This window comes from Nannobrachium achirus (assembly GCF_963921795.1).
Source record: "Nannobrachium achirus genome assembly, chromosome: 24".
Lineage (NCBI taxonomy): Eukaryota > Metazoa > Chordata > Actinopteri > Myctophiformes > Myctophidae > Nannobrachium > Nannobrachium achirus.
In genome coordinates this window covers 6,754,335-6,771,894 of record NC_137831.1, presented here as the reverse complement: position 1 = coordinate 6,771,894, position 17,560 = coordinate 6,754,335, and the positions used below count along the sequence as shown (strand labels likewise).

Below are 17,560 nucleotides of genomic sequence, written 5' to 3'. Positions count from 1 at the left end.
ATATTACAACATTTGTAAAATATCCAAAAAAAGGTTAAAATGATTTTATTTTGGCTCCCCCCACCACATTAACATAGTCATAGGGTCCTATTGTTCATTCTCACAATGCTAATAGATAGGACATGTGTATATAAGTACCGCCTACAAGGTCTTGAAGTTACCACAACTGGCAGAACTTCGCAGAGTGACAACGCTTTCTTTCACTGGACCAAACTGATCAGACCAAAGTAAGTAAAATGACTTTAAGATTTTTTCTTGTGTACTTTAAAATGTCTAGAACATGTACAGATGTTGTTATTGTGAAATATATCCACCAAAATATGAATTAGATGATGTTTTATACATGTTGTAATATTACAACGTTGGGTCTTTGTGGCAGCAAATAGCCATTTTGCCAGTTTACATGCCTGGATATTCTGTAGTCTAAAAAGACATGTTTTGTCAGGGATCTACAATATATTTTAAATTACACACACTTTCTACACATTCCATACCATATTATAGATATATTATTACATAATGTAGGAAATATATGTATTGTTACTTCGATTTCAAATCCAATAATACTTGTACAATATTGTACTCGAAGCTGAGTTCCAAGTTCTTCTTCTGTTTGTGCACTTCTGCACATTACTTTTGCAAACTAATACTAAAATCATGTTTGTTCATGGAAGATTTGGAACTGTTTTGTAGCTGTAGGTGTAGCTGTAGCTGTAGATTATAGCAGTAATAGCAGATCTGTGACACATTGTGAACTTGTAGATCGGCTATTTTCAAATGGCTGAAATGCATGAGGGCAGAAGTGGTTAGTGTACGTTTTGTGATGAAAATCTAAATCTAATATATGTATTGTTAATTTCTAATCCAATAATACTGAGTTGAGCTGAGTTCCAAGTTCTTATTTTGTTTGTGCACTTCTGCACATTACTTTTGCAAACTAAAACTAAAATCTGTTAGTTCATGGAAGATCTTGGTACTGGTATGTAGCTGTAGATTATAGCTGGGTAAGAGGTCTTCTGCATTAGACAAAATAACCTGTTTAGCAAGCACCAATGTATTCCCAGAATAACAAAATAACCTGTTCTTTTGTTATTCTGGGAAGCTATTGGCGGCGTCTAGCACCAATGTCTTCCCAGAATAACAAAAGAACCTGTTCTTTAGTTATTCTGGGAAGCTATTGGCGGCATCTAGCACCAATGTCTTCCCAGAATAACAAAAGAACCTGTTCTTTTGTAATAGAGTGGTCAGAAGAACCTGTTATTTTGTAATAGAGTGGTCAGACAGACAGACAGACAGACAGACAGACAGACAGACAGACAGACAGACAGACAGACAGACAGACAGACAGACAGTATTGTTTGATTTGTGGTACTTTAGGGAATATGGAATCAATTTGCTCACCACCCATACTAAAGCTAATCCATTTGTATTTTCTTTTTTTCATTTCAGTATGCAAAGAAGGCCACTTCGCTACAGTGTGCAGGATGCCCTAGATGCTGTCCAGAATGGAGAGAGTGATGTGGACATAGACATTGATGGTGACACTGATGAAGAGTCAGATGAAGAACCCTGTGGAGAATTGGACAAAGAAAACCAACCACCCACTGCCTGCCCAGCCAATGCATTGGAGGACATTGAGCCTCCCCTGGCCACCTCTGCCAACCCCCGGGACAGATATCGCTGGCAGAAGAAGGATTTCACCAGCCCCAATACTGATTTTTCTGGACCACCTCTCACTAACAATGTGGCTTCCCTACACACACCACTGGAATACTTCCGTCAGTTTGTGACCAAGGACATGATTCAGTCGCTGACAACGAACACAAATGAATACAGCCATCAAACAAGGGGAACATCTTTGAACACAAACACAAAGGAAACGGAGAAGATGATGGGCATGTATCTGAAGATGGGCCTTGTAGGAATGCCTGGAATTCGGATGTACTGGGAGACAGACACACGATACCCCCCTGTAGCTGATGTAATGTCACGCAACAGATTCATGGCTCTGTTGATATCCTTACATTTAGTCAACAACTTGACAGTGTCCGAAACGGAAAAGAAGGACAAACTCTGGAAACTCAGACCATGGCTTGATTCATTCAGAGAGAGGTGCCTGCAGGTGGTTCCAGAAGAGCACAACTCAGTGGATGAAATGATGATTGCTTTCAAGGGAAGATTCAGCTGCATCAAACAATACATGCGAGGCAAACCACACCCATGGGGCTTCAAAGTATGGGTGAGAACTGGAATCTCTGGCATGATTTGTGACTTTGATGTCTATCAAGGAAGCAACGGAATCCGAGCCAAATCTGAACTTGGCTTGTCAGGAGATGTTGTGATGAAGCTCGCCTCAACACTGCCAGAGGGTCAGAACTACAAGATCTATGCAGACAACTTCTTCACATCTGTTCCACTGATCGAGAAGCTCCTTGAGCGTGGCATCCATTATGTGGGAACAGCAAGGCAGGTTCGCATACGCAACTGCGATCTTGAAGAGGACAAGAGCTTGAAGAAGAAAGGGAGAGGAACTTTTGACCACAGAGTGGAGGTGAACCACAACATCTCTGCTGTCAAATGGTATGACAGCAGGGCGGTCACACTCATGTCATCCTTTGCTGGAACAGAACCTGTGCAGACGGTTAGACGCTGGGACAAAGCCAACAAGATCTACATTGAAGTTGAAAGGCCGTACATTGTGGGTAACTACAATCAGTACATGGGAGGTGTGGATTTGCTCGACTCGCTCACAGCAAAATACAAGTTCCACCTGAAATCCCGCCGCTGGTACATGTACATCTTCTGGCACACCATCACCCTTGCTGTGGTCAACGCCTGGCTCCTCTACAAGCGGGACTGCACAGCTCTCGGGGAGAAACCTGAACTGAACCTGAGAAAGTTCCAGGGACAGCTAGCAACAGCTCTCATTCTGGTAAGAATCAATATCTGTTATTTACCATTTGTCATACTTTGTAATATTTAGATTTATGCAATATCTCAGTGTTGTATCTTAATTTTCTAAAAGTTTTTAAAAGTTTCTTTGACATGTATATTAATTGGTTTTGTTCTTATCAGGTGGACACTGTCAAAACCACCCCAAAGAGAGGACGACCTTCAGGCAAGGGAAGCCCAGCGTCAAGCAGCCCTGTCACTGGGAAGAGACCATCCTCTGATCCAACCAGCACCCCACACAAGAGAGCATTTGGTCACCTGCCACCGGATGTATGCCAGGACCAGATGGGGCATATGCCAATGAAAACAACGAGGGGACGTTGCAGGCATTGCCCCAATGGGTTCACCACAACGCAATGCCGCAAGTGTGATGCGCGTCTCTGCTTTTCAGAGATCAAGAACTGTTTCTCTGACTTTCACTGCAAGTGAACACAGAACCTGCGAGCTGGTTGCCAGAAGACGACAACGAAGAACACATTCACAGTTCACAAACACTGTTGTACACATTTCACTTGAGCAATTGTATGCACATCTATTTCTAAGTGCTAATGTCATATGCAAAGCCACCTACTGTATATAGCCCACCCTGTGAAGATGTTGAAAATGCTTGTTTTTCGTTTTTTTTTTTATAAAATCAACTAATCATAAAAATATGACTAATGTTATTATTATCCATATTATATATTTGTCTGGGTCTAGGTGATAAACAATCAGCATGCAAATGAACCCTTAGTTGTTTACTGAAGTCTCAACATGTTAACCATGTTGTTCAGACAATGTGTACAAATGGCCTAATTCTGCTACCCTTAGAGCCCAACGTTGTAATATTACAACATTTCCATAAAACCTTACTAAAAAATTAAAATTTTGCAAACACTTCATAAATATCTCCAAATACCTCCTACAACACCATCTGACAGGTCAAACTATTTTTTTTTCAAGTATTTCATAATGCGGGCCTTAGAGGGTTAAAGACCTATTTGTTAATTTAATTACTGTTGATTATGATCATCTTCATTCACAGTAGGATGTTAATGAGTGAATGTCACATGCTGTTTGTGCTGCTTTGATTTCATGAATAAAACAGAATAAACACTTACACCACTTCCTCACACCTGGTTTCAGCCTCTTCTCTCCACCATGGTCCACACTGTGGGAGGAAGAGAGACAAAGTCAGGCCTTCATAGTCTATAGCAGAGGTTCTAAAACATGTTTGTCTCAGGTCACCCTGTAAACAACTTCATCCATAACCCATTTAGACTGGGAACGTATTATTACACATTATTTTGTGCTTTAACTATTGAAAAATCACACCAGTGCGAAGTGAGCGGTGCAAAAATATTTAGGGAGTATGATATATTGTGGACTTCGATTTTCAAGCCTTTTCTTTAAATAACTAGACCAGGTCAACCTGGTTGTGCCAGACCCCGGTTCTGCCAACCTGTCTGTCATCATCATTTATGACATCATGCCTTTTGTAGGCATGTCATCATCATGTCATCATCATATATACCCTTTATATAGAAAACCCGGACAGACATTTGCTTATGTAGGCAATCAATCAATAGCTAGCTGTTCTAACAATACATTAGCCAATTTCAACACTAGCAGTTTAGTATTCACAATCACCAAGTCAGCATTTATCAGCATCGACAAGTTAGCATTCACAATCACTAGGTTAACATTCACAATATACATCATCAATATAAACCAATTATATTCAATCATGTACATGATGTCATGTCTACATCACAATAGATGGTATATAGTACTTTGACTGATAGCGTTCCCTTAGTTTTTCCAGGAAGTCCGGACTAGATCTTTTGCACAAACGCTCCAATTAACTGTAGAGGCGAACGAGGCATCTAGCTCTTTATATCTGTGGTAGTTACTGGGAGAGGAAACCAAAGGACAAGGTGACCATGTGGAGCCTTGGAGCAGAGGGGAAGCGTGTGGATACTTATCTTTTCCAAAATATGTAGAGCTACAGAGAGTCGATCTCCGAGAAGAGGCCAGAAGATGAATATTTTAGTCTGATCATTTGTATTTTAAACTTGTATTAGCTGCCTGTCATTTATAACCTGTGAAATTATCCACAGTCTGTCTAAAAGTGTGGTTATTTTATCGCTTATCATATTCATCTACTAGGTGAACCAATCGGGTGGCTCTGTGCCTATGACATCATTTTTTATGACGTATTTTCTGCGGCCTAAACGCGTTCTAAATCAGGGTGAACCAATCGGGTGCCTCTGTGCCAATGACATCATGGACAAATCAACAGAATCGAAGTGTTTCATTGGTCTAGCTAACTCGTGTCATCATCATTAGTGACATCATAATTTTGGTAAAAAAGCGGTCTATAGGAGCGGTTTGCACCGCTCAAAAATAGCAGATATACAAGATCACAACGCGGCACCAAGTGCCCCACTGCGAGCTTGTAAATCTGCTATTTTTGAAAATTTGTGCAAGTCTTTGAATATTTGAAATCCTATGTTTTTTTTAAAAACCTATGTTTCTATGTCACTGGTGCTCAAACCTTTTCATGTGAAGGACCCCAAAATGTATTTGGTCACGGACCCCCATCTAAAAATATTCAGTTCCAGGGACCCCCAGAAGCAACATTTACAAATGTTTGCTTAAAAATACATATATTCAAAGATTTGCACACATTTTCACAACTTTTCAAAAACTTTAGCTACTTTTCAATAGCTACAGTATAAAATAACGAAGGCTCCTCCACCTTGGGCCCTGGTAACTCAGTCCTACTAAGTTACATTATTTCTCAAATACATGTGACCCTTTACAGTCTGTCAGTCAGCACAGACATGGTAGGCATCAACCATGTTGTGATGGAATGGAGTATCTTCAAATTAAGCACCAGAATTCAAATTAATGTTTAGAATTGATGAAAGGGACTCTTCAAATTGTCTAGGGCACAGAACAGTTGAAAAGCCCTGCTATACAGCATCAGAGTATGTTTTCCCTCCTCTAAACCTACTAGAAGCCATTGGCACTGAGTGGCAGCGTGTCTTTCCCTACCTGAGAGTCTTCAATCCCCAGCCTGGATCCTTCACTCCAGCAGAGAGATGCTCCACACAGTCTCCCAAGTGATTATAGCTCAAATCAAGCTCTTTCAGGTGGGAGGGGTTGGATCTCAGAGCTGAGACCAGAGCAGAACAGCCTTCCGCTGAGACCATACAGCCTGACAACCTACACACACACACACACACACACACACACACACACACACACACACACACACACACACACACACACACACACGTCATATCTTCACGATACAACACAAATGTCAGTCAGCGTCTCTGCCAAATACAGTAGGCTATGACATGTCCACCAAACATAGCTAAGATAGTACAATAGCTATTTTCTGGCTTTCTCTGCCTCCCTCTAATTAAATGGTCAAGGTAATCTCCAACATATTTAGACTAAGATATGAATGAATGTGTTCAGGAATACTGACCTGAGTGTCTCCAGCGTGCAGTCTGGACTCCCCAGTCCAGCAGAGAGTTTTTTCACTCCGGAATCGGTCAAATCATTGTTGCTGAGGTCAATTTCCTTCAAACTAGAGGAGTTGGAGAGAACTGATGATAACTCCTCACAGCATCTCTTGGAGAGGTTACATCCACTGAGCCTGAAGAAACAGTAATTAAATCAATATCCATGTTTGTTTTAAGGAAAACTACACAATATATTAAATGTATCCAGTTACTGTATCAGATCACTTACACAGCTTTATTGGAGGCTTTGACCACTGGCAGAAGCCCCAGAAGAGCCTCCTCTGAAGCACCGTATTTCTTCAGGTCAAACACGTCCAGCTCTTTTTCTGATGAGAGCAGGATGAAGACCAGAGCTGACCACTGAGAAGGAGAGAGCTTGGCAGTGGAGAGGCTTCCTGAACTGAGGTACTGCTGGACCTCCTCTTCTAGAGAACGATCATTGAGCTCATTCAGACAGTGGAACAGATTGATGTTTCTCTCTGGAGAGGGATTCTCCCTGATCTTCTTCTTGATGTAGTCAACGGTTTCCTGATTATTCTGTGACTCACTTTTTCTCAGACCACACAGTCTTTGCAAGAGGATCTGATTGGTCTCCAATGAGAGGCCCAGCAGGAAACGTAGAAACAAGTCCCAGTGTCCATTTGGACTCTGTATGGCCATGTCTACAGCACTCTGGTAAAGGTGATTCATATCAGGTTTGCCTCTAAAAAGCTTTGACCAGATAGAGGTTGGCAGGTGGTTGACGCCTGTGTTGATGAATGAGTGAAAGACGTAAAGAGCAGCCAGAAACTCCTGGATGCTCAGATGAACAAAGCAGAACACCTGGTCTTCACACAACCCATGCTCCTCTTTAAAGATCTGTGTGAAGACTCCTGAGTACACTGCTGCATCTCTGATATTAATACCGCACTCTATCAGGTCTGCCTCATAGAAGATAACGTTGCCTTTCTTCATTTGTTCAAAAGCCAGTTTTGCCAGAGACAGAATGGCCTTATGGTCTGGTACACAATCAGAATATTTGACATTTTTCTGCTTGGACTGAACATCGATGAAGTGGAGGTACATTGCAGTCTGGGTCTTTGGAAGTGCTCCTTTCTCCTCTGTTTTCAACATGTCCTCCAGAACTAAAGCAGTGATCCAGCAGAATACTGGGATGTGACACATGATGTGGAGGCTTCGTGATGTCTTGATGTGTGAGGTGACTGTTCTGGCCTGGTTCTCATCATCACTGAATCTCGTCATGAAGTATTCATCTTTCTGGGGTTCAGTGAACCCTCTAACCTCTGTCATCCTGTCAACATAATCTCTAGGGATCAGCTCAGCTGCTGCAGGTCGTGTCGTTATCCAGATGCGAGCAGAGGGAAGCAGGTGACCACTGATGAGGCTGGTCAGCAACACGTTCACCGAAGTTGGCTTTTTGACATCATTCCAGATTTCATTTTTCTGGAAGTATAGAGGAATCCTAAACTCATCTAACCCATCAAGGATGAAGACAACATTGGATCCCTTCATGCTGGAGATGACTGCTTCCTTGGTTTCACCCAACAAGCGATGAACAAGGTCCACCAAGCTGTAATTCTTCTTCTCCTTCAGCAACAAATTCAGTGCTCGGAAAGTGAAAGGAAATACAAAGTCGATATCCTGGTTGGATTTTTCTTCTTCCCAGTCCTGAGCGTACTTTTGTGCTAAGACTGTTTTACCGATGCCAGCCACTCCCGTTGTCATCACTGTTCTGATTGGTTCATTTTGTCCAGGTAAAGGTTTAAAGATGTCTTCAAATTTGATTGTTGTTTCTGGTCCGGCTGGTTTCCTGGATGCTGTTTCAATCTGTCTGACCTCATGTTCTTTATTGACCTCTCCCCTCCCTCCCACTGTGATGAAGAGCTCTGTGAAGATCTTATTCAGAGTTGTTGTTGGTTGGTTTGGTTGTTTTGTGTTCCACTCACACAAAGACTGAAACTTCTTCCTCAGATTAGACTTGAGTTGTTGTTGATACACTGGAGCAAGAGTTTCTAAATGACCAAAGAACAAAGGACATCATTAAGTTCATGTTCTGATAGATGTGGCATATTAAAGATGTGAATAAAGAGTGTCTTACTGCTCTACATCATATTAAAGATGTGAATAAAGAGTGTCTTACGGCTCTATATCATATTAAAGATGTGAATAAAGAGTTTCTTACTGCTCTCATCATATTAAAGATGTGAATAAAGAGTTTCTTACTGCTCTCATCATATTAAAGATGTGAATAAAGAGTTTCTTACTGCTCTCATCATATTAAAGATGTGAATAAAGAGTTTCTTACTGCTCTCATCATATTAAAGATGTGAATAAAGAGTTTCTTACTGCTCTCCATCATATTAAAGGTGTGAATAAAGAGTGTCTTACTGCTCTCCATCATATTAAAGGTGTGAATAAAGAGGTTCTTACTGCTCTCCAGGATGTCAGTCAGCTCCTTCTCCTTCAGGATCCTCAGGAGTTGCAGTGAGATGTTCAGAACTCCCTCCCTCTGACTCTCTAAGCATTCTGGGTAATCTGTTGTCAGAAGCCTCTTGAACGTCTCCAGCTCGGTCTCAGATGTGATGACATTCTCCTTAAGCAGCTGAAATGTAAAATCCAATATAAAGGTTCAATCCGTCCAACAGTTTTGCATGGATTGAAAGCAACTACTAGATATATAGTCTTTAACAACTACAAGCTCACATACCGTAGTATGTGTCACAGTGGGCACTATAGACACCTAAGTGAACGACAGTCAATGAAATATATAGGGTTTAAGTGTTTACAAAGTCATACTTAGCTGATTAAAAAGTGATTTCCAGCTTTCCTATTTCTATTTGTCTTTCATTGTTCATTATTGAAGCTTATGCAACAATGTAACAACACACTCACAGTCAATCAGGCAGGACACACACAAACTACCCAGCACACCAAAACCCTCTCGACCAATCCCAGCTTCATACTGCTACCCGCTGATCCCCTAACTTGCCCTCTCATTGGTCAGGAATATACATGCTGCAATTCACAGAAAACCCCAACAGGGTCGCTACAATATGAAAGGTTTGTAGAACTCGCAAATTATCGTTGAATGTCCAACCTTAAATCTCAACGTTATTTATTGGGTTTGTGGGCGACCAGTTTGACACCTCCGCATTATGAGATATCTTTTAGAAAAGTAGACATTTCGTCCAGAGGTTTGTGCTACAGTATAGCTACAGAAAATATGTCCATTAGATAAGTATGTCATGTCAAGGCCCCCCAAAATGGCATTTACTATCCCGCAGACCCCCATTTGAAATAAATATGCCAGGGACCCCCATAAGAGAAGATTTGTATAGCTTTAACACTGATTCTCATCTATTTTAATTTCAAGGCCCTCTGGTTTGTCATGCATTAGGCTACGGGCCCACATTTAATGACATTTCTATCTCTGGGACCCCACTTTATGTTGTAAAATCAATGTTAATGTAACTCTGAGAATGTACCTGAGGGGTCCATTTGGTTTCATGTGTACACTCTCTGAGTTACAGACCCACTAGTAAGACGTCTCAGGGTGACATGCGACCCCCCCCCCCCCCCCCCCCCCCTTTAGGGCGAGGTCGCATGTACATCTTGGCCATCTGGCCAGTGATGTAGATCAGACCAGTTACCCATATATGGAGACCCCTGCATGATAGTCAACAATGTTATGTCAAAACATGCCCATATAAGGGCATTACCAAATATGGACATTCCCAGATATGTCCTTAATAATTGATGACATATATGGGTATACAACGTATGTTAATTAGTAAAGCCAAGCAGGGCCTTGGCAAGTTAGGGCCTGGCTTTGATTCCTGGGGATCTCCATATATGAGCATAAGGGGGTACCGTAACAGGGCATCATCTGGAAATGTCCATGCTGTATATGGATATTTTATTTATTATCCTTTACATATTTATATATCCATATACATACAGTATATGGACTTAATATTAACGTTTTCGGGGAAGGTAGGGTGTAAATCAGAGTAAAGCAGGCTCTTGGGCCAGTTAGGGCCTGGGATTGATGACATCAGAAATCTCCATATGGGCACAAAAGGGATTTTGTTTCTTGGAATGCCCATATATTATTATATTGTATCCTTTATTAATAATAATTTGTATATACATACAATATATTGTTGTATTGTATGTATCCAGCCATATACATACAATATATTTTATGCCCATACATGGAGATCCCTATCTGAACCAGCCACACCGATATGGGCCTTGTCTTGGCCATCTGGACAGTGATATCATTTGTATATATATATATATATATATATATATATATATATATATATATATATATATATATATATATATATATATATATATATATATGTATATATATATCGATGACATCAGGGAGCTTCATATATGGGCATAAAAGGTATTCTGGGGAATACCCATATATGGACTTTTACATAGGTGATGTCACAGTGACAAGGGAACCAAACCATAGACTGTAAAAATGTGTACTTACTGACTGACTGACACAGACAGAGACAAGCTGCAACATTTCTCATGGTAAACTGCAACCTTTGGTCTCAATAAGGGTTCCCCACTTTGAGAACCAATGCATTTTACTGTATATATCATGATATCAGGGTTTTATTATTGCCCAAAACAACTGATCATTTAATGTCACTGTTAGATCAATACAATCTGTAATAAATTAACTCACCTTAAATATGATGTCCAGTTCTGTTTGATGCTCCTGATCACACTGACCAATGACATCCTGGGAGCTCTGCTGGTCTCTATGGAGATGCACCACACACACCCACACACACACACACACAATCATGATGGCAAACGCAACCAGAACATTAGCGTAAATGTTTTTCTGTTTATCATTGGAAGTGATATTTTTATGTGTTTGTTCTTGTTTAGAGAGAAGAAAATGAATCAACATAATAATATCTTTGAGCGCTGAACTCTGACCAGTAGAGTGTGAGAACAATTAAATAATGTTGTTTTAATAATCTTCAACATTCTGACCTCGGTGGTGCAAATATACTTCATATTTAGTTGGCGTCATGTGGAAACTTGTAAGGATTTTTCATACCATGTTGGTGCCGACAATAAGATGTCTCTCTAACTAGTAAAATAGCTTTCATTGTTATCAATAAGACATCACTCTAACAAGTGAAATAGTTTTCATTGTTATCAATAAGACATCACTCTAAGAAATAAAATAGTTTTCATTGTTATCACGACACATAAGAGTGAACAAAGTGCATCATACCAGTGACGTCATGACAGTGTGTCATGGCGGTGCTTATATTTTTGCTGTCTGTCAACATACTTAGTCCAAGATGTTAGCTCCAAAATATAAAGGAATCGTTCAGTTTGTGATACAAGCATGAAATTTGGTACACTTATAGCCAAAGGTATTCCGAAAAGATTTGGATATGGAGGCATCATGAATTTTCAACATGGCGCCCATGGCAGCCATTTTTCAAAATGGCTGCCAGCAACAACTGTTTTCTTATGAGTAATGGATATAATAAGATAGTTAGACCATACATAGTGCTTTGTAAATGTATTTTGGATAATTTAAAAGTTGTCATTGAATATTCAAGATGGCCGCCATTTTTCAAGATGGCAGCCGTCACTTGGACTGATATGGGTGATCTCTGTGTCAAATCAGTCATTTTGTATGATGCAGAATTCAAATTTGGAACTTTGTAATTGGCCAAAAGCTTCCTTCTATGTGTGTACTACTACTGTACTGTACCATACTGTACTGTAGTGTACTGTACCTCACTGTACTGTAGTATAGTGTACTGTACCTTACTGTACTGTACTTTACTGTACTCTAGTATAGTGTACTGTACCTTACTGTACTGTACTGTATGGTACTCTACCTTACTGTACTGTACCTTACGGTATTGTACTGTACTGTATGGTACTCCACTGTACCTTACTGTACTGTACTGTACTGTACTGTACTGTACTGTACTGTATGGTACTCTACTGTACCTTACTGTACTGTACTGTATGGTACTCTACTGTACCTTATTGTACTGTACTGTATGGTACTCTACTGTACCTTACTGTATTGTACTGTACTGTACAATATGGTACACCACTGTACCTTGCTGTACTGTACTGTACTGAATGGTAATGTACTGTACCTTACTGCACTGTATGGTACTCTACTGTACCTTACTGTACTGTACCGTACTCTACTGTACCTTACTGTACCTTACTGTACTGTACTGTACTGTACTGTATGGTACTCCACTGTACTGTACTGTACTGTACTGTACTGTACTGTACTGTATGGTACTCCACTGTACCTTACTGTACTGTACTGTACTGTACTGTACTGTACTGTACTCCACTGTACCTTACTGTACTGTACTGTACTGTACTGTACTGTACTGTACTGTACTGTACTGTACCGTACCGTACTGTACTGTACCGTACTGTACCTTGCTGTATTGTATGGTACTGTACTGTACCTTACTGTGCTGTACTGTAGTGTAAAAACGCTATATACAATCCAGATAGTATTATTGTTATTATTATGTCTATTGTTATTGTTTTTGTTATTAGAAATTACTGTTAGTGATGCAACTGATATGGAGATCTCTATCTTTATCCATCCATCTATCCATCCATCCATCCGTCCGTCCGTCCGGTCGGCCTGCCTGCCTGCCTACCTGCCTGCCTGCCTGCCTGTCTTTCTCTCTATTGATAGATGTATCTATCTGATATGGATAATTTTCTTGTACATTTTCTCATCAAACAAAAAATGATGTTTGCAGTAGGCAGAGGGACTATCCACCTTTTACTACAGGAATGGGATATGGGAACTAGGTTCGGATAAGAAAATTGCCCTACACCTAGGCCATCCAGTACCATGTAATTCCTGTGTGATCTGTACACCATCCGGGTAGCTATTTGAAAGTCATACAAAGCCCTGTAACCTGTGGCTCGGCTCTCCTGTGCTGGCACATCCTGTCCATTGAGGTGCGGCTAACTACATCTAATGTAAACTATGTACCTGTAGATGTGGGGATAACATTAGATAGCATTTAGGAAACTAAACTACACTATCACTAAAATATCACCATCAGCACATTAATAACAGAAACTATGGCATTATTAAAGGGCCACTAAGATCTGGTTGTACCAGAGGTGAAGTGGCCCTTTAACCTCTTAACAGGTGTGGGCCCGCCGGCGGGCCCGCCGGCCGTTTGTTGACAAACAATCACGTTTAGACAAGCCTCTGTGTTACTTGCATTGCCATAGCTGTATACCATTTTAAAGCTAAGATTCTTGTGATTCCGAATCCGCAAACCATTTGATTATAGCGCCGAAACTCACGCCGCTAACAAACAAATATTCATAAATCTGCTGCTACTCACGTTTAGAGTTGGATTGTACTCCAACAACATCATATATTTCCACAACAATAATGTTCTTGTGTAGAGGAAGGGTAAACATGATAAAATCCATTGTTTGTACAAAGTCCAAACCACATTTTCTGCCAAGAAACCTCTGTACAACTATAGTCATGGATACAAGCGTGATGTCAGAGTATGACAATCTTTCACGTGTTTTTGCTTCTAACTCCAGTTCAGGTTTTCAGTTTTACAACTGAATACTATTAAAATAGCCTCCAAGCTCCACACAATGATTGACACTTCATTTCACCCAATTGGAGCTTCTAGTCCTGTCTCAGTCGTCTCCCAGTCGCCCAATAGCAACCAATAGTATGTTCTCAGAGGAGGTCCATGACTCCGTTTCCTGGCTCATATATTCAGCCAATGGCAGCACGTTGTTCTGATGACTGGCACTTCTTATAGCCAATGAAATTCTCCACAAAATGTGTCTACTTTATTTTGGCTGAAGTGAACTACAATAACCAAAAAACCCTGCGTAACAGCACTACTGGCTGTGCGTAAATACGCAGCAGCGGCGCCGAATGTCAGACCAAGAGTGTTAGGGCTGTCAGTAAAATAAATAAATTAAATAATAATAATAATAAATAAATTAAAATAATAAAATAATAAAATAAAAAAAATCCAGTCTATTAGCCCTTTTTTGACCTTTTTATATGATATATGCAAATGTCTCCAAATGAAAACGCATAAACATACACTTAGTAAAACATGTGTAAAATATTCATATTCTGTAGTTTTATCATGTCCTTTGAAATTGGGCTAGGTTAGGCTTCAAAATGTGTCCACATTGTGTTTTTCAGCTCCTATATGATAATAACAGTGTTATGCAGGCATCTATTTACTGAAAATATTTAGGCGAGGATTAAAAACCTGCTATTCCAGTAAGTTAAAACTTGCATTACTCAATGTCAGTTGCACACAGAGTGATTATTTATTTCTGGGTAAAACTTCAAAATGTTTCCTTCAAAATGAGACCATGCCCAATGCATTACTCCAAATGGTTTTAAAACTACAATCAATTTACTTTGGGTACGCTGTGTATAGGCGTTTTTTGCAAATTATACAGGATTGTTAACAGGCTTTAAGCGGAGTGGCACTGAGTTTCACAGCAGTGGTGTCACATGCCCTGGCTGTGCTTCAACCATCCACTATATTACATTTCCATTCATCAAATGGTTCAGTTGTTGCTGATATACGTATTGTTAAGTTTAGATCAAAATTTAATTCCAATAAAATACATAATAGCTCTATTTTCTTGCAATTATAATTTAGATTCTGGCCATATGGCTGCCATCTTGAAAGAAACAGTGATAAAAGTTCCAAATTGAATTCTGCATCATAAAAATTACCGATTTGACACCGAGATCACCCAGACAGTCTTACAAGTGACGGCTGCCATCTTGAAAAATGGCGGCCATCTTGAATATTCTATGACAACTTTTCAATTATAAAAAAGATATTTACCAAGTACAATGTCTGAAAAATATGTCTAAAATATCATTATATCCATTACTCATAAGGAAACAGTTATTGCTGGTGGCCATTTTGAAAAATGGCTGCCATGGGCGCCATGTTGAAAATTCATGATGCCTCCATATCCAGATCTTTTCGGAATGCCTTTGGCTATAAGTGTACCAAATTTCATGCTTGTATCACAAACTGAACGATTGTTTTGGTTACTTGCTGCACTTATTGGTCAATATTAATGTTTCAATCATTTGTTTGTAATGTAAATTCAAACCTTTGATCAGTAGAGTCATCTTTGAAGTCAATAAGTCGTCCTTTGGACCGGTCACTCTTCATGGAAACACAGCTGGGAACAGGAGAGACTGCTCTCTGCTGATGAACCCTAATGGAAATAAATGATCATTTTAAAATCATATTTATTTGCCCCTGGTGTTGGTTATTGACTCCACCAGGCCAGATGGATGAAGACTATAGGTTATCGCCCTTGTGTCCATCCACGCATGAGTGCGTGGATGCATCCTTCTGAGAACAGCTCATATCTGGCACCATTGGACTGATGGGAGTGAAACTTTGCAGTAAGCTAAGCAATACCAATCCTTTAAAATCATGTTTTGACCTATAACTCCTGAACCATAGGTTGCACAATAACAGGGGTTGAGTCAAAATGAAATCCCAAGACTTAACATTATTTTGTCCCAATGTGTGACTTGTGAAACGTTGTGAAAGCGGACAGCCCTCCGTCCTTGCATCGCGTCTACACTTGTCCTAAACAGGGATAAAAGTCGGTGTAAAACTAATATTCTAAAATGGCTAGTTCGATTCCTTGATTCTGATTGGCTGGTTTCCCTTTAATTGCTGTGGTATATGAGACTATATTCCACACCTTGAATCAGTTTATATCAAACCCAGGTGCGTTATTTCTTTCCACAGTGTTTCACAGTGCACCAATTATCTGCACCTGTGTTGTTGGCAAACAAGCTGGGAACTACTTTCTTGCAGACCTTGTAGTGAATCCACCATTTGTCAGCCTTCTGATTGGTCCCTGAGACTCCCTGACTGGCCAACCAGAAAAAATCATTCACTTTTTGCTATCGGGTGTGGAGTTTGTGCAGTGGAGAATGTTGCTTTAGGCTTTCATCACCGTGGGCACTGTGCGACACGGCGTTCGTGCAGTACGGCCCCGCGAGGTGATAGCGATTTCGCTCATTATAATGAATAAGCTTCAACAGACTAGTTCACATGGACCTTATCAATGTACCGTATTAGCCCGAATATAGTACGACTCCGATTATAAGACGACCCCTATTTTTCAAATATCATTTTTGGAAAAAAATATAAATATTATATATTATATATTAGGTTATTTATAAAGAAAAACGTTTTTATTGGAAAATCATCATAGAAAAGCTCATACAGAGATAACATTCTGCTGTATTGTATTGCATTAACCAATTCATACTGAAAATCAGCTCCTCATAATGTGTATCAGAATAGAATACAGTCCACACAGCATACTGCTGGGGAATAAAAAACACTACATTTCCCATCAAGCTCAGCGGCTCGTTTCGTCATTCAGATGTGACTCTCCATAGTAAACAGGAAGCACAGGATACTAGGCAGCCACCATTAGCTTCATTGGGCTTCATTTACTGTTTGGATTAAACTTCCACGCTTAAGATCTCATGTGCGGCCGTCATCCACGCCGATGTTCGCGAGGACAACGCACACGCACGCGCCTCGGTAAGTTCAATGCCAAAGTCATCCGACTTGCCAAACGGAACGTGAAATGAGCCACGTCCAAATTTCGCTGCGCAGTTTGTAGACAGTGTACGGTAACAGCTCGCTTGGGCCGCTGCGGGCCGCTGTGACAGCAGGGAAAGGTCCTGAAAGATACATAACGTATCTCCCCGGTGAAAAGTCTACGGCCCTATTATAGGACGACTTAACCTGACTTTCGCCAGATGGTGGCAGCATTGCGTTGCATTGCTTTACCATCTGGGCTCGTTCCGGCAGAGTTGATAACACTCGTAAAGTCCCGGGCCGGACCAATCAGCGGCAGCTATGGGCGGGCTCTGAGCGGCTCTGAGCCAATAGAGTCTGATTGCAGACCACGTGGAAACCCAGGAGGCAGATTCTGGGTGCAACGTCATGCAGACAGGCCAATATGAGTGGTTGGAG

The 17,560-nt window shown here is 40.5% G+C and overlaps 1 protein-coding gene across 1 annotated transcript in view; it reads right to left on the bottom strand.

The window, feature by feature from the left end:
- Positions 1-17,560, bottom strand: part of LOC308279923 (protein NLRC3-like) — a gene marked incomplete at both ends in the record, with an annotated part of 48,289 nt that overhangs the window by 3,349 nt on the left and 27,380 nt on the right. Inside the window, 6 exons of the mRNA XM_080720144.1 lie at positions 4,053-4,102; positions 5,992-6,162; positions 6,434-6,604; positions 6,700-8,482; positions 8,817-9,072; positions 11,182-11,257. Coding sequence (XP_080576270.1) covers positions 4,053-4,102; positions 5,992-6,162; positions 6,434-6,604; positions 6,700-8,482; positions 8,817-9,072; positions 11,182-11,257 — 2,507 coding nt within the window. The remainder of the gene's footprint in view (positions 1-4,052; positions 4,103-5,991; positions 6,163-6,433; positions 6,605-6,699; positions 8,483-8,816; positions 9,073-11,181; positions 11,258-17,560) is intronic.